The 27,750-nt window shown below is 39.4% G+C and overlaps 1 protein-coding gene across 1 annotated transcript; it reads left to right on the forward strand.

The window, feature by feature from the left end:
* The first annotated feature begins 513 nt into the window (after window positions 1-513).
* Window positions 514-26,018, forward strand: LOC135875736 (WD repeat and coiled-coil-containing protein-like). The gene is made up of 3 exons (XM_065400718.1): window positions 514-2,436; window positions 17,882-18,002; window positions 25,852-26,018. The coding sequence occupies exons 1-3, from the start codon at window positions 514-516 to the stop codon at window positions 26,016-26,018; spliced, it is 2,211 nt and encodes a 736-aa protein (XP_065256790.1).
* The last annotated feature ends 1,732 nt before the right edge of the window (window positions 26,019-27,750 follow it).

The following is a 27,750-nucleotide window of genomic DNA, read 5'->3' on the forward strand; positions in this document are numbered from 1 at the left end:
TTACTTTTTCCTTCAAAGCCTGTCCGTAAAGAAGTGTCAGGTCATTATTTCATGCTGTAGCTTAATGCCAAGGCTTAACAGCATAGGATCTCTCTCCTCCATTCATTGAAGAAGCCCTTCGTTCACTGAAGGTCAAGGTATTAGAGTGTTATTTTTAAATATACTCCCAGCATTTAAGAGTTGAAAATAGGCTACTGAGAAAATGTCACTGAAGCATACAGTAATTAGCTAAACCTTGTTAGACATCCCATGAAGATTATAACTCCTCCCAGGGAAAAGCATAGTAAAAGCAGCTTTCACCTGGATTTATACTTAGAAGAGCAGCTGTAGAGTCACAGAGTGAAGGAGTTTGCATTTCAGGCTCCTTGCTTATTAGAAAAAAAATCAGCTTGATTCACCTACCGGGAAACAACTCAACAGCCGAGGGACTCATTTTCCTTATCAAGATGCTCAAATGAATCCTGTGGATTTTTTACCTTGGAACAATCACCTCTAGGGAGGAAGTTTAAAAGGATGGAGTTGGGAAAGGCAAAACTTCTAAGAACTGGCCTTAATGCCTTGTATCAGGCCATACATCCTGTGCATGGAATTGCCTGGACAGATGGGAAGCAAGTGGCACTGACTGCTTTACATTTTCATCATGGAGAACTCAAGTTTGGTGACTCAAGTGTAATTGGTCAGTTTGAACATGTTCATGGACTTTACTGGGGCTCATGTTGTGCTGCAGACACACCAGCTCTGCTTGCTGTTCAGCATAAAAAACATGTCACTGTTTGGCAGCTGAGCTATAACATTTTGGAAAAGAAAAAGCTCCTGGTTTCTCAAACTTGTGAAATGGGTGAGCCATTCCCAATGCTTCCCCAGGGCTGTGTGTGGCATCCCAAGAAGGATATTTTGGCTGTGCTTACTAAACGGGACGCCTCGGTTTTACACGCTGTTCGTTCTGATAATTCCAGGGTTAAGGCGGATATCAAAAGCAGTGGTCTCATCCACTGTGCTTGCTGGACTAAAGATGGTAATCGCTTAGTGGTTGCTATAGGCACTGCCCTTCATTCCTACATATGGGATGATGCTCAGAAAGCTTTAAATGCTTGCTTCTTTTGCCCAATATTTGATGTGGGTGGTTATATCTGTGCTATAGAAGCTACTTTAGATTTCCAAATTGCTGTAGCCACAGAGCTTCCATTAGATAAGATCTGCGGCTTAAATGCAGGCATTACTTTTGATGTGCCATCTGGTACTGAAACAGGTTCTTTAACTTCACAGTCTACTCTGGCACTTGGGGATGAGGAATACTCCATGGACCTAAGAAGAAAATCAATAGATTCAGAAAAATCAGTGGCTGTTGATTCAGTAGCTTCTTCTTCATCAGGTCCTGTGGATTTGACCCATATCCTTACAAACCATCGGAGATCTGATCCCAGTCCTCTCATTCCTCTGAGACGCAAGGACTATGTCCCAGGAAACAATCAAGACTCTTCATACCTGATCTTGGTGACTTTTGAGAGAAAGGTAACGACCACCCGAAAAGTCAGCATCCCAGGCATTCTGGTCCCTGATATAATAGCTTTTGACCCTAGAGCTCAGATTGTGGCAGTAGCTTCCAATACTTGTAACATTGTTTTGGTTTATTCGGTAACCTCTTCCTGCATGCCCAATATTCAACAAATCCAATTGGAGAAAAGTGAAAGACCGAAGGGTTTGTGCTTCTTGACAGATAAACTCTTGTTGATTTTGATTGGAAAGCAGAAATTCACTGACCCTGCTCTCATTCCATCTTCAAGTTCAGAAAGGTACATTATTCGTTTAATGATCAAAGAATTAATATTTGAAGAAGATTTTTCAGCGCCGTTGGATGCCACCCAGAATCTGCTTTCTAATTTTGAATCCTCCATAAATACTCTTGGAAAACGGAAGTTCTTTGAAAATCTTGCCATGGAAGATCAACCCTTGAGCAGGGAGCTGTTAATACCAGGTAGCACTATAATTCAATCCTCTAGTGGCAGGAGAAGACTTATAGAAGAAGTGAAGAGTCCCAGTTATGAACGAAGCTCATCATCAAGTGTGAGTGACCTTGATGAAAAAAGGGTCTCCGGTGACCCATCCATTGCTTTGGAAACGTTGGATGCTGAGCCAATTAATCGGTCAGTGGCCCTCTTTGGACTTGGTACACCAACCAGGTTTTCCAACAGACCAGCTTCTCCTAAAGTGCAGCTGGATGTGTTTCAAGAAATTTCTGTTTCTCCTAAAAATAACAACTTACCAAGTGAAAAAGGAGCAAGTCACATATCCAGGAATCTAGAAAGACTCTGTGGCAGCTTCACTGAGTTACAGCTGCACCTTTCTGAACTAACAGACTCCACTAAAAATGGAAAGAGGTTATCTCTAGCATATCCATCTTTTCAGGAGCCACCTTTTGTCCATATCACTTATCAGGTAATTTTTTATTAATTTAACATTCTTATGAGGTAGCTTTTTTAAAATTCTCTTTTTAAACATTTTATTTTAAAGCAAGGGGATGTATTTTAATTTTCACAGTCCAATTAGCAGATTTCATCAGAGCTTGACACTCAACTTGATTCAGAGTTGTGAAATAACTTGCCATTGAAACAATCACTTGCATTTCTGCAACCAGTTGGCTGAATTTTATAGGAGATTCTGCATAAGAAATCAGGATCTTTTCTTCCTTCATTGCTCAGATGTAACTGAGTTAGTTCAGTGTAGAGATGGGCCCACAAACACTCCCACTGGATGTGACAGCTACTCCCACCAACAAGCCTATGAAGTTCAGATCTGGGTTCAGATCCAAAGTTTGCAGCTAGCCAGTATCTCTGATGGGCTGAAACAAAACTTTAGATCTAGACTTTTGCAAAGTTCAGATGGGAAAGAGCTGAACTTTGCAACTTGTCCCAACTCTAGTTTAGTTTTTCACTGACAATATTTACACATCAGGACAGTTTAATTTTTTTAAAAATATTACCATTTTAACTCGATTTCTTTAAAAAATGTGTATGTACCTAACTGCTAATTATTTTATTAACTAATAAGTAATATACCAAATCATCAAGTCCTTATCTAGCCCTTATTCAGACAAAACTTCCATTGATTTCAGCGAGAGTTTTAACTGAGTAAGGACTTCAATATTTGGCCCATTATTAATTAATTATTATTATTATTGAGACACCCTTCAGATTAGTATAATAGGAAACTAGATACATTTATTTGTATATCTTGTAGCTTTTGAAAATACTTTAGGATCCTTTGGTGTGGAAGGCATTATGGAAATATAAGATATTAATTTTTATTATGTAGTGGTATTAAAATTATATATCTCTGGGTCAAATTTGATTCTCAGATGTGCGCCAGTGGTTTCCTGTTACACTAATGACAGCCACGTGCACATCCAAGGAGAGAATCTTCCTCTACACATCCTGTAAGGAAGTGATTACTTGATTCAAACATCATTCATAACATTTTAGAAATTATTTTCTTGCCATTTTGGAGTATTAATGTGTTGGCACTCTGGGTGAAAGCAAAGTGTTTGATCTCGTTTAGTCAATAATTTAACTTGAATATATTGCATAAACTCCAATATAAAAAGAAAAAATACTAATTTAAATATTTTAGTGTTATTTTCACCAAAAAGTAAGCTCCTGTGCCTTATAGTGAACTGAAGCTCTTTTGCCTTCTGAACATTTACTATCTCATTGTCTTGCAAGAAGCCCCTTCTTTTGGGTTAGAATTAGTGGTGCCAATTCTTTTCCAAATAGAAGTTTAGGCTATGGGATCTAGCACCGGCGTAAGATTTGAATTACGACGTAAGTGCTTGATTGCACATACCTATTTTTGCACAAGTAGTAAGAAATATGTTTGCTTTTCTTTTAAATCAAAGTGAATTTGGTGCTGGTAAAACGATGCCAGCCTGACCCCATTGGAGAATGAATTTCTTTGTTTACAAAAAGAACAGGTTGGTTTCTTAGCTCATACAAAGACAGCACCACATTAAACTAATTCAGAAAAAGAGCCACTTAATGAATGTTTGCAGTGTTGTAGCCATGTTAGTCCCAGGATATGAGAGAGACAAAGGTTGGTGAGGTAATATCTTTTATCAGAAGTTGGGCCAACAAAAGATATTACCCTCACCCACCTTGTCTCTCCAGCCAAATGAATAGGTTTCTTCCACATTTAGGTGTTCTTTGAAGGTCTCTCATCTAAGTACTGACCTAGTCTAACCCTTTTTAGCTTCTGAGATGTAGCAAGATCACAATATGAGGTCAAAGATAATGAAAAAGAGATTGATGGCAAAGAGACGTCCAGACAGACAGAGAGATATTTTGCCTCAGAGATCGCCAATAATTTTCTCAGAAAATAAATGTTTTGATTAGTTTGGATTCAGACATCTGAGTCTTGTTCCTGCTTCACGAGCTGATTAGCACTCTCTGAGCTCAGAGACCAGCTGAGCCATGGAGTTACAGCCAGGCTCTGTATTCATCGAGCAAAAGGCTCAGGAAATGGCCTTGCTGCCTTATGTATAAATACCTTTCTGTGGTAAACATTCTAAATATAGGTAACACTGCAGTACTGTAATACTGTAGTACAGCATTTATTTGTAAGCTAGTCATTGCAAGGTCTGTGTCTTTGTATGGGTTTGTACAGCACTCACCACAATGTGGGCCCAATCCTGACTGAGGCAGGCATCTGGGCAGTACTGTATTATAAAATACATTCAATAATAACTACAACACAATATAACAATAGGGCTACTTAAAACCATAAAAGTAAGGTTTAAATAATTATAAGTAAAAAACAGCAGTAATTAATGACCAATTATGAACTTTATTATGTGACAATGTTAATATACACCAAACTATTGAGAAAACTATGGTCTAAGATAAATCTGAATCTAAATTATTTAACAATTTCCATTTCTCTCCATAGTAAGTTCCAAAAATGGTATTTGTTCTAGTAATGCTACACTACCGGTAAGGAGGAGTCTATGTTCTTTACAGATTTGCCATGACAATACTAACTGTAACTTCTGAGACACTTATGTCTATTCAGTAGTCCCCGGGGTTATATCCTATGTAAATTACGGACACTGGCGAGAGCCATGATCACCAGGGATCCTAGAAATCCGCTTGCCTTGGAAAAATGTGGAATTTGCACTTTTACAGAGAATCTTTAGTTTTTACGTTTTGTGGGGGAAAAAACCCATATACAGTGAAACCCCAATTATCTAATCTAATTGGGACCAGGGCCAGAACTGATCATCAAAAATTTGGATAATTAGGAGAATGGACGGGGCGTGGACTGTCAGCCCGATGCAGCGGGACTTCAGCTGTCAACTTAAAAATTGTAACTATATCAATAATGTGTTCAACTGATACCTACGTATATTGTGGCTAGGGAAACTAAAGTTCAGCGTTTCATTTTAATCGCAGACAAATGCAGATTTTAATGTTTTTTTATTAGAGAATTTTGGGTTTTTTATCATTGAAAAGTGGGATCCCTGATGACCACTCAAACTTTGGAGCTGTCGCAATTGTAGCTTGTGTAATAGCCTTCAGCTATAGAGGTGATGCCATCATTCACCTTGAACAGCATATATTTAGGCTTGGAACTATTAGATTTTTATCAGCAAATGCTGGTAAACATCAATTTCACTGTACACATACAGACAAAAAATATTTCCATTGATAATAATCAAAATGTACGGACAGACAAAGTAAGAAAAATGCAGCTTGTGAACTTATTAGAGTTTCATTTAAGGATATTTACTTTGTATATTTTGACACGATATTGACAATTTGATGGTCAGACAACAATTATTTAATGACAGTAGATGTTGAGATTTGAAAAGTTAAAGCTTTATAGCTGTAAAAAAACACAATTCCTGCAACTATGAAAATGTAAATTGATAAAAATATTTTAAAACCTTTAAAACAAGCAGCAATATTATCTGTCAAAAGTACAAAAAAATTAAAATCTAATTCTTCCAGGCCTTCATATATGATTGCAGCTGCATCATGTAGAGATGAATGGTTTTGTGAGTATTGTGGGAGGGCAGGCAGAGAGACTCAGTAACAGGTTTTTATTAAATAAGTAAAAAAAGAGTAAGTAAAATAATGTGGTATAGATTTGTTTCGGAGAGTGCTTTTTGCAACAAGATATTTTATCACTCAGTTTCTCTGCAGAAAAAAAGAACAAGTAATTAGCCCCATTTAGAAACTAATTACAGTAGGAAATTGGACCATCAGGATTCCAGGTGACTGCCATTTAGGCAAACCTCACTAACAGGGATAAGATTCATCTGCTGTAACTTGAAGAATACTGTTAAGCTCACATTTTGTTCACAAGCAGTATTGTCTCAGAAATTGGTATCACTGACAGGGTATATCACAAAATTAAACAGAAAACCAAATGTATTTTGGATTATTAGCTATAATGATTTCCCACTTAACACTCACTGATAGTGTATAGAATTCAATTTATACTTGTATAAGCACCCTTCAGACACTGTACATGTACACTGACCTGATCAATTATAAAATAAAGAGAAAAGCAAGGTTGTACAGTAAGTTATGAGACGAGTATAGGGAACAACAACAAAACCTGGGACACGATTATACACAATAGTGGGAAGGCAAGGGCAGAGGATAGACAGGAGACCAAGGTTAGAGGAGTAAAGTGAATGAGTTAAGGAATAGGTATACAGTATTAGGCGAGAGAGATTGGCGGTACTAAATTAATCTCTTTATTGGTAATAAAGTCTCAAGGCTTTTGTACATGGCACCCAAATTTCCATCTCCATCAACTCTAAAGGCATGATCCTGCAAGATGGTCAGGTTGGAAGGGGTACATGAGGTGCTGAGTACCATCAACTCCTAATGCAGTCAGTGCATATATCTCACTAGAAGAACTCAGCACCTTGACATATAGGATACCAAGCTGTCTATATTCCTTGACTTTTAGATCCGAGCTACACAATAATAACTCTATTAATGAATACATCAGAGACTATTAATGAATACATACAATAATGAAGACTCTCTTTTGGGTAAGATGGCCCTCTTTTGCCCCCAAGTTTCTGATTCAGCTATCACTTTCCTTAACTCAGGCCTTAACTTTGCTTCCAAAGCAAGAAATCTCAGAGTCATCTTTAACCTCCAACGTTACTTTACTTTCCACATCTCCCTTGGATTTCTGTATTTCTGCTTATCACCAGTTTCAGAACATTATCAGAATTTGTCCTTACCATGTCCTCTCTGCTTTTGCTTACATCCTTATCCAAGCATTAATCACCTCCTATCTTGACTGCTGCAGTTCCATTTTTTATGGTCTTCCTAAATCTCTGCTCTCTAAACTTCAGGCTGCCTGACTAGTCTGTCACTCCAGGAAGCAGAGTCAGATCACCTTTATCTTCCATCATTTTCATGGCTTCCTTTCTATTCTTCAATCCAATTCAAAACTGCCTTCCTGATTATCAAAATGGTTCATGGATTTACTACAGCTGAAAGAAATAGAGGAAGGTACTAGGCTGTAGGTAGATCGGGGAGAATGAAGCACATTTTTTGCCTTAAAAAAAAAAAAGGATGTTTTCTGCATTACATAGCTTGTTTCCATAGAAACAGATTCTGCCACTCTTAGTGACACTAAGGAGTATGTACACATGAGATGCCCCATGGATTTTAATGGGATCATTGGTGGAATAAGGCACTATTCAAGGTGAGTGAGTATCACAATCTGGTCCATAGGTAGTAAGCTGGGCTACCCACAACTGTGAGTGGACAGTGTACTCTGATTTGTACCATCATCTCATCGGTAGCTGAACTTAAATTCATAGAGATGATCTTTGAATTTAGGTGAATGAATGTGGGTGGTACAGGAGGATGTACAAGATTAAAATTAAGCAAAAGGGTTAAGAAGAGGAAAGGATAGAGTTGAAGATATTGGCAGACTGATGGGTGGGGATAAAATATGTTGTTTACTTATAGTACAAACAGATTGTATAAGACATGTAATCCAAGGGCTTTTAAAAACCTATTTGCTCTTTGCTTTAGTAAACAATTCCGCCCATAAATATACTAGCTCACATGTTACAAATAGATAGCATGGACTTGACCACTGTAGCCTCCCAGCCATGTGTTGGAAAACAGTTACTGCTAGTGCATTTCAAGCCCTCAACTGGAAATGACCTTAGAATTTTTATATATTTAGCACACCACTTTTCCTCAATTTTCTTACAAGATTTCTTGAGGTTTGATTGTATTCATACTTCAATATCTGGTTATGATCTCTCACTTCATTTTCAGATTTGAATAATGTTATCTTTTGAATAACCTGCACTTTTCGAAACAAGAAAGAATTTGAGATAATAGTTTTTCCTCAAGACCTCCTAAGGTTTGGTGAAAGAAACTCATGAATGGAAGAGACAAATATGACTCAGAAAATAAAGATTCTTAGTGTGATAGGAACACGCCCTGTCACTGAATGGGGGAAGACAGTAGCAAAGAATGATCATTAATCATAGAATCATAGAATTGTAGGACTGGAAGGGACCTTGAGAGGTCATCTAGTCCAGTCCCCTGCACTCATGGCAGGAATACAAATTATCTAGACCAGTGGTTCTCAAACAAACTGGCCCGGCCCACCAGGGGCTTTCCCTGAACAAGTGGCAGCCCTAGTTTGAGAACCATTGATCTAGACCATGGCTGACAGGTGTTTGTCTAACCTGCTCTTAAAAATCTCCAATGATCGAGATTCCACAACCTCCCTGGGCAATTTATTCAAGTGCTTAACCATCCTGACAGGAAATTTTTCCTAATGTCCAACCTAAACCACCCTTGCTGCAATTTAAGCCTATTGCTTCTTGTCCTAGCCTCAGAGGTTAAGGAGAACAATTTTTATCCCTCCTCCTTATAACAACATTGTAGTATTTGAAAACTGTCATCAAGTCCCCTCACAGTCTTCTTTTCTCCAGATTAAACAAACCCAATTTTTTTAATCTTCCCTCATAGGTCATGTTTTCTAGACCTTGAATCATTTTTGTTGCTCTTCTCTGGACTTTCTCTAATTTGTCCACATCTTTCCTTAAATGTGGCGCCCAGAACTGAACACAATATTCCAGTTGAGGCCTAATCAGTGTAGAGCAGAGCGGAAGAATTACTTCTCATGTCTTGCTTAGAACACTCCTGGTAATACATCCCAGAATGATGTTTGCATGTTTTGCAAGTGTTACACTGTTGACTCATATTTAGCTTGTGATCACCTATGACCCCCAGATCCCTTTCTGCAGTACTCCTTCCTAGGCAGTCATTTCCTATTTTGTATGTGTGCAACTGATAGTTCCTTCCTAAATTTAGTACTTTGCATTTGTCCTTATTGAATTTCATCCTATTTACTTCAGACTATTTCTCCAGTTTGTCAAGATCATTTTCAATTTTAATCCTATCCTCCAAAGCACTTGCAACCCCTCCCAGCTTGGTATCGTCCATAATATTTATAAGTGTATTCTGTATGCCATTATCTAAAGCATTTATGAAGATAATGAACAGAACTGGACCCAGAATTGATCCCTGTGGGACCCCACTCAATATGTCCTTCCAGCCTGACTGTGAACCACTGATAACTACTGTCTGAGGATGGGTTTCCAACCACTTATGCACCCATCTTATAGTAGTTCCATCTAGGTTGTATTTCCCTAGTTTGTTTATGACGAGGTCATGCGAGACAGTATCAAAAGCCTTATTAAAGTCAAGATTAGGGCTGTCGATTAATCGCAGTTAACTCACGCGATTAACTTAAAAAAATTAATCGGGATTAAAAAAATTGATTGGTATTAATTGCACTGTTAAAAAATAGAATACCAACTGAAAATTATTAAATATTTTTGAATGCTTTTCTACATTTTCAAATATATTGATTTCAATTACAACACAGAATACAAAGTGTACAGTGTTCACTTTATATTATTTTTTATTACAAATATTTGCACTGTAAAAATGATAAACAAAGAAATACTGAATTGATAAACAATGATAAAATGTCAAGCATCAGAGGGGTAGCCGTGTTAGTCTGTATCCACAAAAGAACAAGGAGTCTGGTGGCACCTTAAAGACTAACAGATTTATTTGGGCATAAGCGTTCGTGGGTAAAAACCCCACTTCTTCAGATGCATGGAGTGACGATACATCTGAAGAAGTGGGATTTTTACCCACGAAAGCTTATGCCCAAATAAATCTGTTAGTCTTTAATGATAAAAACGATAAACAATTGAAATAGTTTTCAATTCAAATCATACAAGTACCATAATGCAATATCTTTATCATGAAAGTGCAACTTACAAATGTAGATTTTTTTTTGGTTACATAACTGCACTCAAAAAATCAAAACAATGTAAAACTTTAGAGTCCTCAAGCCCACGCTGTCCTACTTCTTGTTCAGCCAATCGCTAAGACAAACAAGTTTGTTTACATTTACGGGACATAATGCTGCCTGCTTCTTATTTACAATGTCACCTGAAAGTGAGAACAGGCATTTACATGGCACTCTTGTAGCCAGCATCGCAAGGAATTTATGTGCCAGATAAGCTAAACATTCGTATACCTCTTCATGCTTCGGACACCATTCCAGAGGACATGCTTCCAGGCTGATGACGCTCATTTTAAAAAATGCGTTAATTAAATTTGTGACTGCACTCCTTGGGGAATAATTGTATGTCTCCTGCTCTGTTTTACCTGCATATTTCATGTTATAGCAGTCGCGGATGATGACCCAGCACATGTTGTTCATTTTAAGAACACTTTCACTTCAGATTTGACAAAACGCAAAGAAGGCACCAATGTGAGTGAATCTGAAGTGCCTTCCAAAATCTGAGAGGGATGAGGCGTGGAGCATGCTTTCAGAAGTCTTAAAAGAGCAACACTCTGATGCGGAAACTAGAGAACCCGAACCACCAAAAAAGAAAAACAACTTTCTGCTGGTGGCATCTGACTCAGATAATGAAAATGAACATGCGTCGGTCCGCACTGCTTTGGATCATTATCAAGCAGAACCCATCGTCGGCATGGACATCTGTCCTCTGGAAGAGTGGTTGAAGCATGAAGGGACATATGAATCTTTAGCTCATCTGGCACATAAATATCTTGCGATGCCGACTACAACTGTGCCATGCAAACACCTGTTGTCACTTTCAGGTAACATTGTAAACAAGAAGCGGGCAGCATTAACTCCTGCAAATGTAAACGAACATGTTTGTCTCAGCGATTGGCTGAACAAGAAATAGGACTGAGTGGAGGCTCTAAAATTTTAAATTGTTTTATTTTTGAGTGCATTTTTTTTGTACATAACTGTACATTTGTAAGTTCAACTTTCATGATAAAGAGATTGCACTACAGTACTTGAATTAGGTGAATTGAAAAATACAATTTCTTTTGTTTTTTACTGTGCAAATATTTTTAATAAAAAATAATAATATAAAGTGAGCACTGTACACTTTGTATTCTTTGTGGTAATTGAAATCAATATATTTGAAAATGTAGAAAACATCCAAAAATATTTAAATAAATGGTATTCTATTATTAACAGTGCAATTAATCGTGATTAATTTTTTTAATCGGTTGACAGCCCTAGTCAAGATATAGCACATCTACCATAGTATAAATGTAGTATTTCAACTTTTTCCTATCACGTACATTACAAATTTACCTGTTCAGGAAGGCTCAGTGAAGCAGAACCCAGGACAGCAGTAAAAAACCATTAGCTGCTGAGTTTCTGGAAAGCTATCAAGAAAGGGAGAAGAATAAGGTAGAATAACAATAGCTCTTTGGGAGGTGGCAGGCAAATTAGTGTTGCCAACTCTTGCGATTTTATTGTGAGTCTAGCGCTATTTAATGTTTTACTTAAAGCTTCAGCTCATTGAGGCATGTGGTTACATGAGATTCTCAGCTTTCATTTAAAAAAAAAAAGTTTTCTAGCCCTCATGGTTGCAGAGAAAAGCTTGAACATGTGACTTGAGGGGACCCTAAAAGTTCAAAAACAAAAAGAAAAAACATCCAATCCATTTTTTAAAATCTTAAATTTTGAAGGCAGCTTTGTGATTTTTGGGTCCTGACTCATGAATTTGGAAAGTTAGGGTTGGCAATACAGAGACTGCCTGGCTGCAAGCTATGTGATCCTTTTACAAAGCTGTAAAATCTGGTGGCGGTTAAGCTGCGACAGATGAGGGAAAGGTTTGCTCATGTTGCCAGATTCTTGTTGAGGGAGAGATGGAACCAGATACATTAAAGGAAGTTGGCCAAAAGAACCTGGCCAGATAATATCCACTTGAGTATCTGGAAATATTTGTCACTTCTGTATACGTATCCCCTTAGTCCTCCAATAAACTTTGTTTATGGATAAAGCAGTTTACAGTAAAGACTTTGAAACTGAAAACTACACGCCCTTTTAGCCTCCTAGAGAGAGCAATACATCAGAATCAGAGATACAGCTTCTAGGAATAGACAGTGAAACTTGATGGAGTTGGAGGAAAAATGATCTTGGGGTTAAAGCACAAGGGTGAGAGGCATGAGATCTTGGTTCTATTCTCTACACTGCCACAAATTACCTGTATGGGCTTCAGTAAATCACTTAATTTCTCTGTGCCTTGGTTTCAACATCTATAAAATGGGAATAATAATCAACTACCTCTCAAGAATGTTATGAGGCTAAATTGATTAATGTATGTAAAGCATTATGTGTTCCTCAAAGAAAAGGTGCATCATTGTTACTTAAACTAAATGATAAATCAGAAGAGGCTGAAATAATTTGGAGCAATTAAAAACAGAGGAAGCCCATGATCTAACAGAATTCTCCAACAATCAGACATAAAATGTAACAGAGATTAATTTATCTCTATAAACAGGAGAAGTGCCTGACCACTGGAGAGAGACTAATGTAACACTAATGTTTAAAAGCAATGAAAAGAAAAAAACCTGAAACTGAAGCTCTGGATTTCTGAAATCTGTACACGGAAAATATGTAAAATCATGGGTAGGAATAAGATAAAGGATCTTGGATGGAGCAGCGTGATCTAAGACCGTCCATGTGGTTTTATAAAGAGTGGGTCATACTATAAAATTGTGATTCACTTCTTGGGGGAGGCTACAATAAGAGCTGGCAGGATTAAGCAAAAAACATAATGCACCAACTTCATCCCTAACATAACTTCACTCATTATAATCAACTGATTTGTAGTCAATTGACATGGAGCTGGGATGAATTTGTCTTGATCATTCTTGACTTGAAGAAAACTGTTATGAAGAAATGGGCCTCCACTACATCCAAAACCCCTCAAATTCTATGAAGGATCACCTTTGGGTCAGAATTTTTCAGTTCAGGCCTATTATTGTTTATAAGTTATTGATGCAAGAGCAAATCAGACAACGTTTTTTTGTTTCTACCAGTATTCAGGCAAAATGTGGCAGTGTTTGGATCATACAAGCTCATAAGAATAAAAAAAAACCCACCACTTTGCTTTTGTGCACAAATATCTGTTCTGCATATGCAAATATCAATTTTTTGAGTGCAAATGCAAAGGTCTGCAGGGACACTCATTATACCCATTGCTGAAAATTAAGTCTCTTGAACCCTGTGTATAAATCTAAGTGCAATATAGTATTACTAAAAAGAAAAGCAAGAACTTGAGGGGAACTAAAATGACCAGGGAAGCGGTCTCATAAATTATGGCTACAAACAAAGATTAAAGAAATTACCAGTGGTTTAAGATCAGAAAGGAAAAGACTGAAAGGGGACTTATTTGAAGTATTTCAAATTACTTGGATTTTTTTCTTCCAGTCATTACACAATAACAAATTGCTAATTATTTTTAGCATGGGGACAAGAATACAAATATCTGCAGGGATTTTTTTTTAATTTAGAGACATTTGTACAGTACCTATCCTAATAGGACCTCTCAGAGCAACCATAATACACAAATTAAATAATATTAAGCTACTCATCTGCATGAGTTATTTAAAATAGAATGGGGAAAAGGTAATTTCACAGAAGTTCAGTGGCACTGTGATGGTATTTATAACCCAGTGTGGTTACGTGAAAACCAGGAGGATTTAATGTGCTGCAATGAAAGAAAAGAGACTACGTGGTTTAGGAAGGGTTTAAAACGCTGCAAGGTAAAGAGCACGTGGCTGCAGAAAAACTGTTTGAGATGTGGACAGAATCAAAAGCAGCAAGAGAGCTTGAATAGAAACTAAGAATTGAGCATTAAAGGAGATTAGGAGACATTTATTTAAGCCAAAGGTTAATTAACATGTGGAACAGATTACTCAGTACAGAAATACAAGATGCAGCTGTGAACTGATTTAAAAAGAAGTTTGACATCAAGAAGAAATAGCAAAGGATACAAAGTGCAAACACTAACTAGAGCAGAACCCAAATTAGATTTAGGGTAGATGGTGTCTCTTCTTTCTGTCCTAAAATGTTACAGTCCTGCAGTTGGTTTCATGTTGAATACACAAAAGGAAAAGTTGGAGGAGGAAGGGGTCAACAGCATAGTAATTAAATTAGAAGATTATGTTAAATTGGGAGGTGTTGCAAACACAGGTGATGCCAGAGGAATAAAATAGGTTCTAAAGTAATGGAAAATCAGGGCAGGAAAAGTAGAAAAATACAGTAGTATGTTTTAGGGGGAAATAATCCAAACCATAGATATTTAATAATGGCAGAGAGTCACCTGAAAAGCAGTAATGCTGAAATTTGTCTCTGGATAATAGTGGACAGCAAATTATATATAAGCATATCTATCAATTACGTAGCTACTTAGACTTTACAATCATCAGCTGTTCCTCATGCTGTGGTGTTGTGGACTTGGGCTCGGATTCACAGAGGTATTTAGGCTCCTAATTTCTATTGACTTTGATGAAAGTTGGGAGCCTAAATATCTCTGTGGATCTGGACTAAAATGGGCGGTCATCAGTAGGAACAGAATTCAGAGGCCTCAGTCCTTAGTCCAGCTAAAGTCCACCCAACACAGCACCAAAGAGGAGGACAAGGCTGGCTGTATGCCATCTTTATACTCCCCCATTCTCTGGTTTGTCTGGTTTGGCTCCCAGTATAAGTTCCACCCCTCCTTAGAAAGCTATACCAGACATGCCAAGACAGACTCCCCAGCTGCCTGATTAGGGCAGATCTACAGTCCCTCTGTTCTGCTAGAGCTGTGAGATGGATTGTATTGGGGCCAAATGTGTGACAAACACATACCTGTACAACTGGAATTAAGGAGACTGCTTATTAGTTGTAGTAGCATTACGCTTGTAAGCTCTGTAGGCCAATCACTAGTGGATGACATGATCAGACCCACTTAAGCAGTACTGAAATTCACCCAGAAGAGGACAGACACTTATACACATGGCCCAGTACATTACATACTCCTGAGGGCATTCTGTGCCAAAAAATTAAAAATTCTGCACCAAAAAATAAATAAATTCTGAGCACACAATATTTTAAAATTCTGCAAATTTTATTTGTCAAATAAATGTGGAGGCTCCAGCATGGCATTAGGGAGCGCAGGCCACTGGCTGCACAGAGGTGGGAGATCACTGTGCAGCTCCCCCACCAGCACACGTATTCAGCGATGAGGCTGCACCCAACTCTGACACAGCACAAGGACCAGGCCTGCCCCAGAAACACCCCATGGCTCTTCCTCTCCCTACTAGGTGTACCAGGTGTGGGGCAGGCAGGCTCATCAAGGCAGGATCCAAGTGTTGAGGGGTTTAGTGTGTGGGGATCCAAGTGCAGGGGGGATCTGGATGCACAGGGGCTTGTTGGGGGGTTCTGGGTGCAATGGTAAAGGGACTCTGCAGGGGGGTCCAGATGAAAGTGGTTGGGGCTCGGGGGGGTGTCTGGGTGTGTGGGGATAGAACTTGGCAGGGGGTCTGGGTGTGGGGAGCTCAGTGGGGGGTCCAGATGCTGGGGGAGTGGGGCTCAGTGGGGTGGGGATCCAGGTTCAGCTGGTTGGGGCTCGGTGGGGTGGGGAGCCGGGTGGCTATAGGAGTGGTCCAGGTGCAGGGGGCTTATTGGGGGAGTTCTGAGTGAGGGGTGTGTGGGGCTCGGCGGGAAGGTCTGGGTATGAATGGGTCTGGATGCACAGGGGTTGGGTGGATGGGGGAGCAGCTCCCTGTACAGGGATCCCTCCCCCTGCAGCTGAGGAGCGATGGATGCAGGAAGGGGGGGCGAGGGAGTCTGCAGAACTTCCTGAAGCTAAGGGAGAAATCCGGGGGTGTGTCTGACCCGGCCCCGGATGCCATGCATGGGAAGAGGAAGTCCCGTCCTCCCCAGCTCTGAGCCCAGCGCAGGATAGGATCCACCACCTGGGTCTTCCCCAGTTCTGCCCCCTGCCCCATAGTGACGTACCTCTCTGCTGGCTGCTCTGGGCACCTGAAACACACTGCTGGGAAGGGTCGCATGACTACTCTCGTGGCTTCCCTTTGCTTCCCTGTCAGAAAGTCATTTTTCTGCGAGGAAGCAAAGAAATCTGGAGGGAACATAAATTCTGTGCATGTGCAGTAGCGCTGAATTCCCCCAGGAGTAGTTAAATTTGCAAGGCAATATGGCATCAAAGAAGCTGGTGCAGTTTTGAGCTGCATGTTGTAGCCAATTATTTTAGCTTAGTATTCATTTATTGTGTGATGTTATGATTAATCAATTTGTTATGTTACGTATATTCATTGTATGTTAATTAGAGTTAATTTGTAGGATTATAAAAGTATAAGATTGATCAGTATTTAGAGGAACTCAGTAAGTAAGGAACCAAGTACACATGAGTAAGACAAGCTGAAACACAAGACCTGTAGGTTGAGGCCTGCAAGACTTTAGCTTAGCTATTTTAGGTGTTGGAGACAAGAAACAATGACATAAGTGACCAAGAAATAACTTGATGCCCTAAGATTATGCGGAAAGAGGTACCAACTGGTAAAATTGCACAAAATTACTCAGAAGATTAATATTAGATCATAAAAATACCGTAAAGGTATTTCAGATATATCAGACACATGTGTTAAACCACGGGATACAGGTTGTGCATCAATGCTAATGAGAACAAAGGGAACTTACACAGCCTATAGAAAATTGGGGTCCCTTAAGTTTCCAGGGGACACTGACCAATAAGAGAAAAGAGGGTGGACACTTTTATTGACACACGCAGAATGTAGGTGTAGACAGAATCACATTATAAATAGAGGATGCCCAGAATGGGAAAACTGAGCTCCCTCTGGGAAACTCCAGCAGGAACCATCCCTCTACTGATGATCAAGCCATGAGAGACCCATCAGACCCTAACACTGTTGTTAAGAATGTGAGTATAACTATATTTGTAACTTGTGCATAGGTCTCTATAGAATTTCTATATGCTTGGGTAATCATAACTTAAAACTTTTAAAATAGACTAGACTTTGTACTGGTGAATGTATGTGTGGTCACTACTCTTGGTCTTTATGTGTTCCTAGAGACTCTAACTCTGAAGCAAGCAGCAGAGATGACTTTCACTCTGTTAAGCTTGAAACTGTAGCTGCCAAAGCTGAACCCATGGTGATTTAATACCATGTTATAAAATTCACTTTAAATAAAATAAAAGGCTACAACCTGCAGACATGACTCTAAGGAGCCAGGAGCCAAATGAGTCCCTCTCTTCTTGGGTCTGGTGAGACAGAACCTGTAATATTGCAATTAAATATGGGTGCCTTATTCCCATAAATATATAGATACATTGTTGGGAGTAAAGAGAAGATGAAAACCCAAAATGATAAAGGAGCTGTAGGGCCTGATTCTTGAAGTAAAAAGTGGATAGTATTCTAACATGACCTTTTCTTTTACCTGTATGTGTCCGCAGAAGTATTTCTCAAATGGAGCTGTTGCTGAAGAAACAAGAACTGTTCTCCTTTGTGATGGCAAGATCCATCTGAATTTAGTCCAGCAGCTTTTTGATCTACCCATTATTGAAATGAAACATGGTATGTTCTGTATATTTCTGGTGGCTGGGTTACAGATGACATTTTCAATATCAAAGTTGTACTTGGAAACATATATAGGTATTTTGATATTTTTCCCAATAAGCCCTTGTTTTTCTTGTCTGAAACATGGCAGAATCTAGTAGTCCTGGCTTGAAGTAGTAATAACAAACACCAAACACCTGGTTTCCATCATCAGCACACCACTATAAAATTTGTTCTAGTACCCCTGTCAGAACATCTCCCAAAATTACACCTCTACCCCGATATAACACTGACCTCAGGAGCCAAAAAAATCTTACCGCGTTATAGGTGAAACCGCGTTATATCGAACTTGCTTTGATCCGCCAGACTGTGCAGCCCCGCCCCCCCGGAGCACTGCTTTACCGCGTTATATCTGAATTTGTGTTGTATCGGATCGCGTTATATCGGGGTAGAGGTGTACTTAAATGTTAGGGATGATTGCATAGCTGCCTATGACAGAGTGCTGGGCAACAGCACCTAAGCCAGCACTCTGGTCACTGCGGATCTAATTACCCCAGAGAAGACCTCATTAAGAAGAGTTGTGCCTAACTGACGGGCTGGAGAGAACTAAGAGGCTAATTAGGCCGTTAGGCAAATGGTACAAAAGGCACAGGAAGGAAGTGGGATGGAAGGAAGCAGAGAGAGAGAGAGAGATTGATTGATTGATTGGATTGATTACTTTTCCCTGCTTACCTCAGGAGCTGAAGACTCCCTAGGACAGTAGGTGTAAGTAAGGCTGTACAGAGTATAATGATGGTGGAAAGCAATATTGTAAATTATAAATATTGTAAATTGCATGGGGTGTTTTACCAGCAAAAATGTCTTTGAGCTGTTTGTGGACTTAAGCAGAGGCAAGACAGAGTAAAGAGGCAATGACAGAACAAGTAGTAATGGTCTCAAGTGGCAGTGGGGGAGGTTTAGGTTGGATATTAGGAAAAACTTTTTCACTAGGAGGGTGGTGAAGCACTCGAATGGGTTACCTAGGGAGGTGGTGGAATCTGCTTCCTTAGAAGTTTTTAAAGTCAGGCTTGACAAAGCCCTGGCTGGGATGATTTAGTTGGGGATTGGTCCTGCTTTGAGCAGGGGGTTGGACTAGATGACCTCCTGAGGTCCCTTCCAACCGTAATATTCTATGATTCTATGAAGAGCAAGTGTGCCCTGCCATACTGCCCCCAAACCAGAGCAATCAGTTAGATTCCTCTGCGGAGGGAGACAGAGAAAATAATCAGGACACAAAGTTCTTTGTAAACAGGGATGCTTCCTTTTAAAGCCTTTTGGCATCTTTACCCCTTTCCACAAACATGCCATGTACCTGATGATACGAGAGGTTGGGGGGGGGGGGAATCATTCCTGGGATATTACACTTTTTATGTCTGGAAATTCTTGGGATTAGTGTAATCTAAAATTAGCACAGGAGTTCTAATCTGCCAAACTCTTCTCTTTACCTTCCACCAGTGATTTATTTGTAAAGATGGGGAGGAGCCAGGAAAATCTTCTCCCTGGTCCCTGAACTATCCAATCCTTGTCTGCAAATGTTTATCAGCTTCTCAGCCACGCAGGGCATTTATTTCTCCTCCTCTCCTCTGAAATGGTTTCTGTGGCTTGTTTTATCATACGTTCTATACATTATAAATGTTTGCCTTGGTCTGTAGCTGTGATCTCTTTGAGTGGCTTCCCTCCCACAGGGACACCCAACAATAAATTCCTACCTCCCAGCCCAGTTGCCACCAACAAATAAAAATATTCCTCATAATTAGAGCTGGGTGGGAGATGATTTTCCTGTCCTATGAAAATTTTCAACATTTCAAAAATGTTCAGAGAGCAAAAGCAATCCTGGCCCCAATAGCCTAGTGGTTAGGGCACTCACCTAGGATGAGGGAAACCTAGGTTTAAACCCCTGCTCTGAATCAGATACTTGAACTTGGCTCTCCCATATCTACCAGGCTATTGGCTATTCTGGGATGGGATTCTCTCCCTCTCTCTCATTTTGACCAAAACTTCCATTCTGTACCTTAGAAACCTTCCTGACTATGTAATATGCTATGATTGGCAGCTCACTGCTAAACAGAGACCAGCAGAGGGATGGCACGGGTGCTGTCAGTGAGGACAGACTAGCGTAGGAAAATCTGCACAGCAGCTGCTTACACTGGGCCTGATTCATCCTGGTGCTGATGCTGAGACCAGTGCAAAAACTGAGAATGGTGTCTCCCTGACACTGGGGATCCCTGAAACTGGTTTGGTCTTGGGCTGCCTTAACTTGTACCCTGGCTGCAATGGTCTCTCTGGGTAGCTCTAGCAGCCAAGCATGGGTGGGACATAAGACATCTCTCCCTTTATCAGCATACCTTTTACACTGGAGGTGGCTGCAGGTGGTGGAATAGAGGCAACTATGCCAACTGTTCACCTATTGGGGAGGCCCTCTATGGAATTGGTATTTTCAGAGATCCCTTTGCAGCAACACAAAGTGGCTTTAGCATGGGGAGGAGGAGATGAATTCCCATCTTTGGCCAGCACTACCAGTTCTTGATTTTAAGAGCACCAAATTCACCTGTTTAATTTAAAAAAAAAAAAAAAAAAAAGACATGGAGAGATTATTATGAAAATGAACAAGAAAGCCTGAGAGAGAGCCTCTTTTCATCCTATAGAAAGGCTGATAGTTTAGTTAACATCGACACTCTTCATTTTGATGCCCCAGGTTTTACAGAAGACAAATTCCACAACACAGAAGCACCTCCAGATGTCTCTTCTGTCCAGTGTGCTGTTACACTCTTCAAAAAAGGAGTCTGTTTGTAAAGAGCAAAGGGAATTGTTGAACCAAGAATCCCTCTCAAACCATGCAAAATTTACCAGATTCAGAGCAGAGGGATTTATGTGATTCTTCAATCAATTGAAAAACTGACCGGGGGTGGGGGGAGGTTGCGCTCCCTGAGTTTTCCTTTGAGTTTGGGATTTAGGTGAGCTGCAAAGCTCAAAGTATAATCCATCAAAATTGCTGGGTTTCACCTCGTTTTGCATTGAAACCCTGTAAAACCACAAGTTTTGCATAGTTTTGACACAAAACCATGAGATGGCCTGGGCACAAGTGACATGTTTGTGAACATTAGCAGACTGTACCACAAATGTGGGGTGATTTTTCCAGTTTGCAACAAAACACAAAGTACACTGAAGGGTTAACAAAAATGTTACTCAGCTCCATCCCATCCTCTAACGCCACATAATTAGATGGGACACTTTGACAAATGTCCTTAGTTTGCAGCGATGGTTTCCAAATTTTTTTCTTTTGAATTAACATTTTGAAATGCTAATCTGCAACAGTGGGCCAAATTCATACTGATGCAAACCCACTGAAATGAATGGAATTGCATCAGGAATGAACTTAGCCTTGCCCTAAATGCTTAAGTCCAGTAGCATAATGCCATTACCCTCGCTAAATATAGCCTGTCAAATACAGCATTGGTAACAGCACATATTTGGAGGTCTCAGTCTTCTGCAGGTCATCTGTAATAATTATGCAAGGTAAAAGCGTATTTTTAACATTACTTTTTGCACCACCCTATCTCTAAGTAACAAAACATTTTGTGGGATATAATATAACACAAGTGTTAACTTATTGCAATTGTGATTTTTCAAACTTTCAGATGAATAGGGATAAAAACTCACAAGAGAATAATAAAAAAGCAGGTTTTATCAGTTTGGCTGATAATGCAGTTCTGTTGATTTGTGTGGCAGCATTTCCAATTACAGCCCTCTAGTTTATGGACTCCAAAGTCTGTCCAGAATTAGAAAGAAGGTATTAACAGAAAAAGATTAAAGGTTCATGGTTGGGAATGACAATCTTCTTATGACGTTATAGGTGACATGACAACATGAAATAGTGAAGCAGCTTGTGAAAGTGCTTAGTTAATAGCATAAAGAAAGGAGATTTCGCTTTGCCAAATACACAATGTTGCAACTGAAAAAAAAAATCAAGCACAGCATTTTAGGGTTTTTATACTTCCTTTTTCCATAATCTTTTTCATTTTGTGTAGAAAAGCAAAATGTATAAGAACTATTAAAATATACACAATGAAACATAACCTACCTTCCTATATATCAAATGATGCTATTCAAGGTCCTCTATTCCATAATTACAGGACAAGTAGGCCTTATCAATAATATGGCACACACAGGTTCCCAGAGTGGTACTGCTGTCAGTGCTCTTTCTTCTGAAATGTCCAACTGAATAAAACAAAGGATATACAGACAAATTGTTATATATGTTGTGGCAAAGTACCATCTTCTCCTCAGCAGGCTCAGTCCTTTTTAGCCTTGGAGACACAGGCTTGGGCAAGGCAAATCCTTGCAGGTAGCACAGGGTTTGGCTATTCCTTTTCTCAGGCTAGGTCTACACTACAGCGGGGGTCCGACCTAAGATACGCAACTTCAGCTACATGAATACCGTAGCTGAAGTTGCGTATTTTAGGTCGGCTTACCTGGCTGTGAGGACGGGGGAAAGTCGACCGCTGCCGCGCTGCCGCCGACTCCGCTGCCGCCTCTTGCCGTGGTGGATTTCCAGAGTCGACGGCAGAGCGATCAGGGATCGATTTTATCGCGTCTTCACTAGACGCGGTAAGTCGATCCCCGATAGACCGATTGCTACCCGCCGGATCGGCGGGTAGTGAAGACAAGCCCCTAGTCAGCCCCTTGTGCTTGTTTATCTTCCCTTCTGGGGACAGAGTGCAGCCTTCCTTGCAGGAAGGGTTCAGAGCCTTGCTGCTCCTAACTTACTGGCAGCTTCCCTGGTTCTCTCACTCTCTCGTCCCCCCTCCTTCCACGCCGGGGAGGGTTTAAAAAGGTCCCAAGCAGTTGGAGCCAGCTGAACCTAATTAGTTCCCTAGTAACCCCTTGCCCAGCTGAACCTTATTTCCCCATGGTTCTCTCTATTCAGTGGCTTGGGAGAGGCCTTTTTAACCCCCTGGGACTGATTACTACCCCCTTTGTAGCTGTTTGTCCTGGGTTTGCCACAATGTGTATGTTATGTCCTAGGATAACCTAATAGGTAGTCCATTAAGGAAAAGACCCACTAGCAGTAAACATACACAGTAAATATTGCTTTATTTTAAAAGGTGATTTACAAAGGAAAGAAAATGGATTTGTATTATTTTCTGCATCTATATGATGCATGAAGCAAACCTGAATGGTTTTGATTTTCTTTCTTTATTTCTTCTTTTTTTCTGCTTTTTTTAAACATTAGAAATTCAGATCTGTCTACCCTATATTTTCCTGAGAATCTGTGGACATCTGGCAAACTAGTAGGTTTATGATATCAGAAATACTATACAAGTGAAACCTAATTAATTGAGAGGGAAAGTGATTTTTATTCAGTCTGTTTAAAAATCTTGTTGTTGTTATTGTTATCACCTATTTAATACAAATGCCCGAGAAACACTTGGGAGAAAATACATCTTTGTCAGAGATTCAACAACCCACCTCTTCAACTGAGGAGTAAGAAAGCTCAAAATCCACATTTCTGAGACCTCTAAAAAGTCATCCCACAAACCCACTAAGAACAAGACTTGACATTCCTGATATTTCTAAGGTAAAAACCAAGCAATAATAAAAAACAGACATATGAAAATGGGATCCTTTCAAGACCTCTTTATATCATAATTAGGGCTGTCAAGTGATTGAAAAAATTAATCGTGCGATTAATCGCACTGTTAATAATAGAATACCATTTATTTTAATATTGGATGTTTTCTACATTTTCAAATATATTGATTTCAATTACAACACGGAATACAAAGTGTACAGTGCTCACTTTATATTTATTTTTATTACAAGTATATGCACTGTAAAAAAACAAAAGAAATAGCCTTTTTCAATTCACCTAATACAAGTACTGTAGTGCAATCTCGTTATCATGAAAGTTGAAACTTACAAATGTACAGTTATGTACAAAAAAACTGCATTCAAAAATAAAACAAAGTCCACTCAGTCCTACTTCTTGTTCAGCCAGTAGCTCAGACAAACAAGTTTGTTTACATTTGCAGGAGATAATGTCCACTTCTTGTTTACAATGTCACCTGAAAGTGAGAACAGGCATTCTCATGGGACCGTTGTAGCCGGCATTGCAAGATATTTACCTGCCAGATGCGCTAAAGATTCATATGTCCCTTCATGCTTCAACCACCATTCCCGGGGACATGTGTCCATGCTGATGACGGTTCTGCTCAATAACAATCCAAGCAGTGCGGACAGATGCATGTTCATTTTCATTATCTGAGTTAGATGCCACCAGCAGATTTTCTTTTTTGGTGGTTCAGGTTCTGTAGTTTCCGCATCGGAGTGTTGCTCTTTTAAGACTTCTGAAAGCATGCTCAACACCTCATCCCTCTCAGATTTTGGGAAGGCACTTCAGATTCTTAAATCTTGGGTCAAGTGCTGTAGCTATCTTTAGAAATCTCACATTGCTACCTTTGCATTTTGTGAAATCTGCAGTGAAAGTGTTCTTAAAATGAACATGTGCTGGGTCATTATCTGAGACTGCTATAACATGAAATATATGCCAGAATGCGGGTAAAACAGAGCAGGGGACATACAATTCCCACCCCCACCCCCAAAGGAGTTCAGTCACAAATTTAATTAACACATTTTTTTTTAACGAGCATTATCAGCATGGAAGCACGTCCTCTGGAATGGTGGCTGAAGCATGAAGGGGCATACGAATATTTAGCATATCTGCCACATAAATACCTTGCAATGCCGGCTACAAAAGGGCCATGCAAATGCCTCTTCTCACTTTTAGGTGAAATTGTAAATAAGAAGAGGGCAGCATTATCTCCTGTAAATGTAAACAAACTTGTTTGTCTTAGCAATTGGCTGAACAAGAAGTAGGACTGAGTGGACTTGTAGGCTCTGAAGTTTTACATTGTTTTGTTTTTGAGTGCAGTTATGTAACAAAAAATCTACATTTATAAGTTGCACTTTCATGACAAAGATTGTACTACAGTACTTGTATGAGGTGAATTGAAAAATACTATTTCTTTTGTTTATCATTTTTACAGTGTAAATATTGTAATCAAAAATAATATGCACTTTGATTTCAATTACAACACAGAATATAATATATATGTAAATATTCAAAATATTTAATACATTTCAATTGGTATTCTACTGTTTAACAGTGTGATTAAAACTGTGATTAATCATGATTAATTTTTTTAAACGCGATTATTTTTTTTGAGTTAATCATGTGAGTTAGCTGTGATTAATCGACAGCCCTAATCATAATTAGGAGTGGGGAAAAGTACAGTCATTTTTTTCTTCTGCATGTCACCTGAATTTAGAGCTGCTGAACAGTGCTGGATTGAAAGCCCTGGAGATGGAAGTTTCTATTTATCCCCAAAACAAATATAGCATAGGTAGTTTCTTAATAATTTATTTTAATTTTTGTCATTCCTTCATCATTTGGGAGGAAGTAATGAGCAGAAGTAGATGGCATTGGAGCATAGGTTAGCTGTGGCAGGCTAGACAAAAAAGTTTTGAGGAGGAAAGTGAGGGTGCTTAGGGGACATCCACATTAGCAAAAACTGAATTTGTTTTTCACTATCACTGAGCAGGGTTAGTAAAAATGCCGGAGCCCTTTGTACACTAGGACTTCCATTAATGTTACCATTGGAGAAGCTTCACTTACAGTGGATTGCCAGATATGAATTTTGCTAGTATAGACAAGGTTTTAATGCCGAGGAAAAGGAAGGCTAATGTGCTGGACTTTTAAAGTGTGATTGTATATTGTATGTAATCACATCAGTACATTCATTTTCTTTAATGCTCAATTTCTTTATAGGTTCTTCTTGGATTGTTCTCACTGCAGACAGCGAAGGCTTTGTTCCATTAATGTTCAAAGCAAAACAAGAGATAATCATAAGGGATGGAAGTGACAGTTCAGAAGTCTGTGGAAGTCACTCCTGCAAAAACAGCATGTCTATACAACCACCAAGCAGTGTGACATAATTTCAGGATGAAGAATGCGAATGCCCTTCTGTTATGAGACAATAAAAAAAGACATTCTGCAGTATCAGAAACTGCATGACTAGAAAACTGTCTCCCATATATTCAGTGCGTTGAAACTGTAATACATGTGGCCCAGTTCCACAGTAGTTAGATCCTATCTGGGCTTCCATGGTCCCTGCTGCAGGATCAGCTCTAGATTCATGTCTATTTCATCTGACACTCATAAGGCTTGTGGCAGGTTTTGAGCAGTGGGTGGGAAAGACTGTTTCTCTGTAGCTGGTACTTTAATTCTGTTCAAGATATTCTTGGAGTGCCAAGTTAAAATCATGTGATGAAAATAATGGATAAATATCAAGAGTGGGTGGGGCAACTCAGCAGTAACAGGTACACCTTTTGCACTAAAAGCTGGTGTTACTGAAGGAAGTTTTTTAAAGTTCATTTCTGTTTATTAACATACACAGAAAGCTATCACTTTTTTGGCTTGGCAAGAGTTTGCTGCTCCAGTGGATCCTAGGGAAACTTGCAGCATTTTGGAGAAATACATGATTTTTATGTGAAGACGCATGACTGTTAAAAGAGCTATATCAGTGTCTTATCTGCCATGAGGATTTGTACAGCGGAACCTAGGAAAACAACTATTTAGCATGCAATAAAGGAGGGGGGAAAAAAGGTAAAGCAAGGATCGAAGACATTCAAAGACACTACGTAATACAGGCACATCCTGGGAGCAGATGGACAGATTTGTGGGAGCTCAAACTATAATGATTATGAGGAGGAGAGAAGGAACAACAAAGGAATTGAATAAACTCTCACTGTTTTTCCAGGAAGTAGGGAGGGAAGGGTGAAGTGTTACAGTCCATCCTGTGTGTGGCTCCTGCTTCTCCTACTCGGTATGCACTGACAGAAAGTATGGAGAGGCATACCTGTTTCATCCTTTGCGCTAAAGGAATGAAGGATGAATTTTTATGTAATCTTTTCCCAACACATTTTAGTCCTTAAGTTTGTTATAAACATTTATCTTCACAGTCTGAAATTTTGTCTCTGTGAATATCTCTGAGAAGTGTTTTCCCTGCACCTTGGGAATCTTGGTAACATTGTTTATATAGCAGACATATGGTAAAATCTATGTGATAAACCGCATTTATCATACAACTCATTTCACTTGCACTCTCCCCATAAATGAATCTCCTCCTAGGACTTATTCTAACATTCCACAGTACTGAGCAATAGAAGACATGTTTCTTTCTATTCCCCCAAAGTGTGGGATTTCTCTTCCAAAATTACATAGGCCCATGGCTCAAGATGGGCAATAATCAGTCTTCTACCAATGAAAGGTTTAAGGTTCAATATCACATATCAGGGCCAGCAATGGAAGCTTTAAACCATCAGTTTAAAGGCAAGAATTTTTCTACCCCTTTCCCAATAGCATATGGCTAGTACTGGTAGGTCACAAGATCTTGGACCTTAAAATCCCAGCATTGCTAGAGGGGAAAAGTATGTAAAAATAATGTTAGGTAATTTTTAGAGGTTTTTAAAATGTGGCCTCTCCAAGACCAATACCATTGGACTCTTATACTAAGGTAGCCTCTGTCCCTTAACACTGGGTAAAAGGGCCAGAGCAGCATCTAGGGCTCTAAAAATCTCAAATCCAGCTGGGGGGCCAATTCCTTGAGAGGCTTTCTGAGGACTCTTTACAAGCCCTGGTGTAGGAGATGTGTTGGGTGTGGGGCTG

Source organism: Emys orbicularis, chromosome 3, assembly GCF_028017835.1.
Source record: "Emys orbicularis isolate rEmyOrb1 chromosome 3, rEmyOrb1.hap1, whole genome shotgun sequence".
Classification (NCBI taxonomy): domain Eukaryota; kingdom Metazoa; phylum Chordata; order Testudines; family Emydidae; genus Emys; species Emys orbicularis.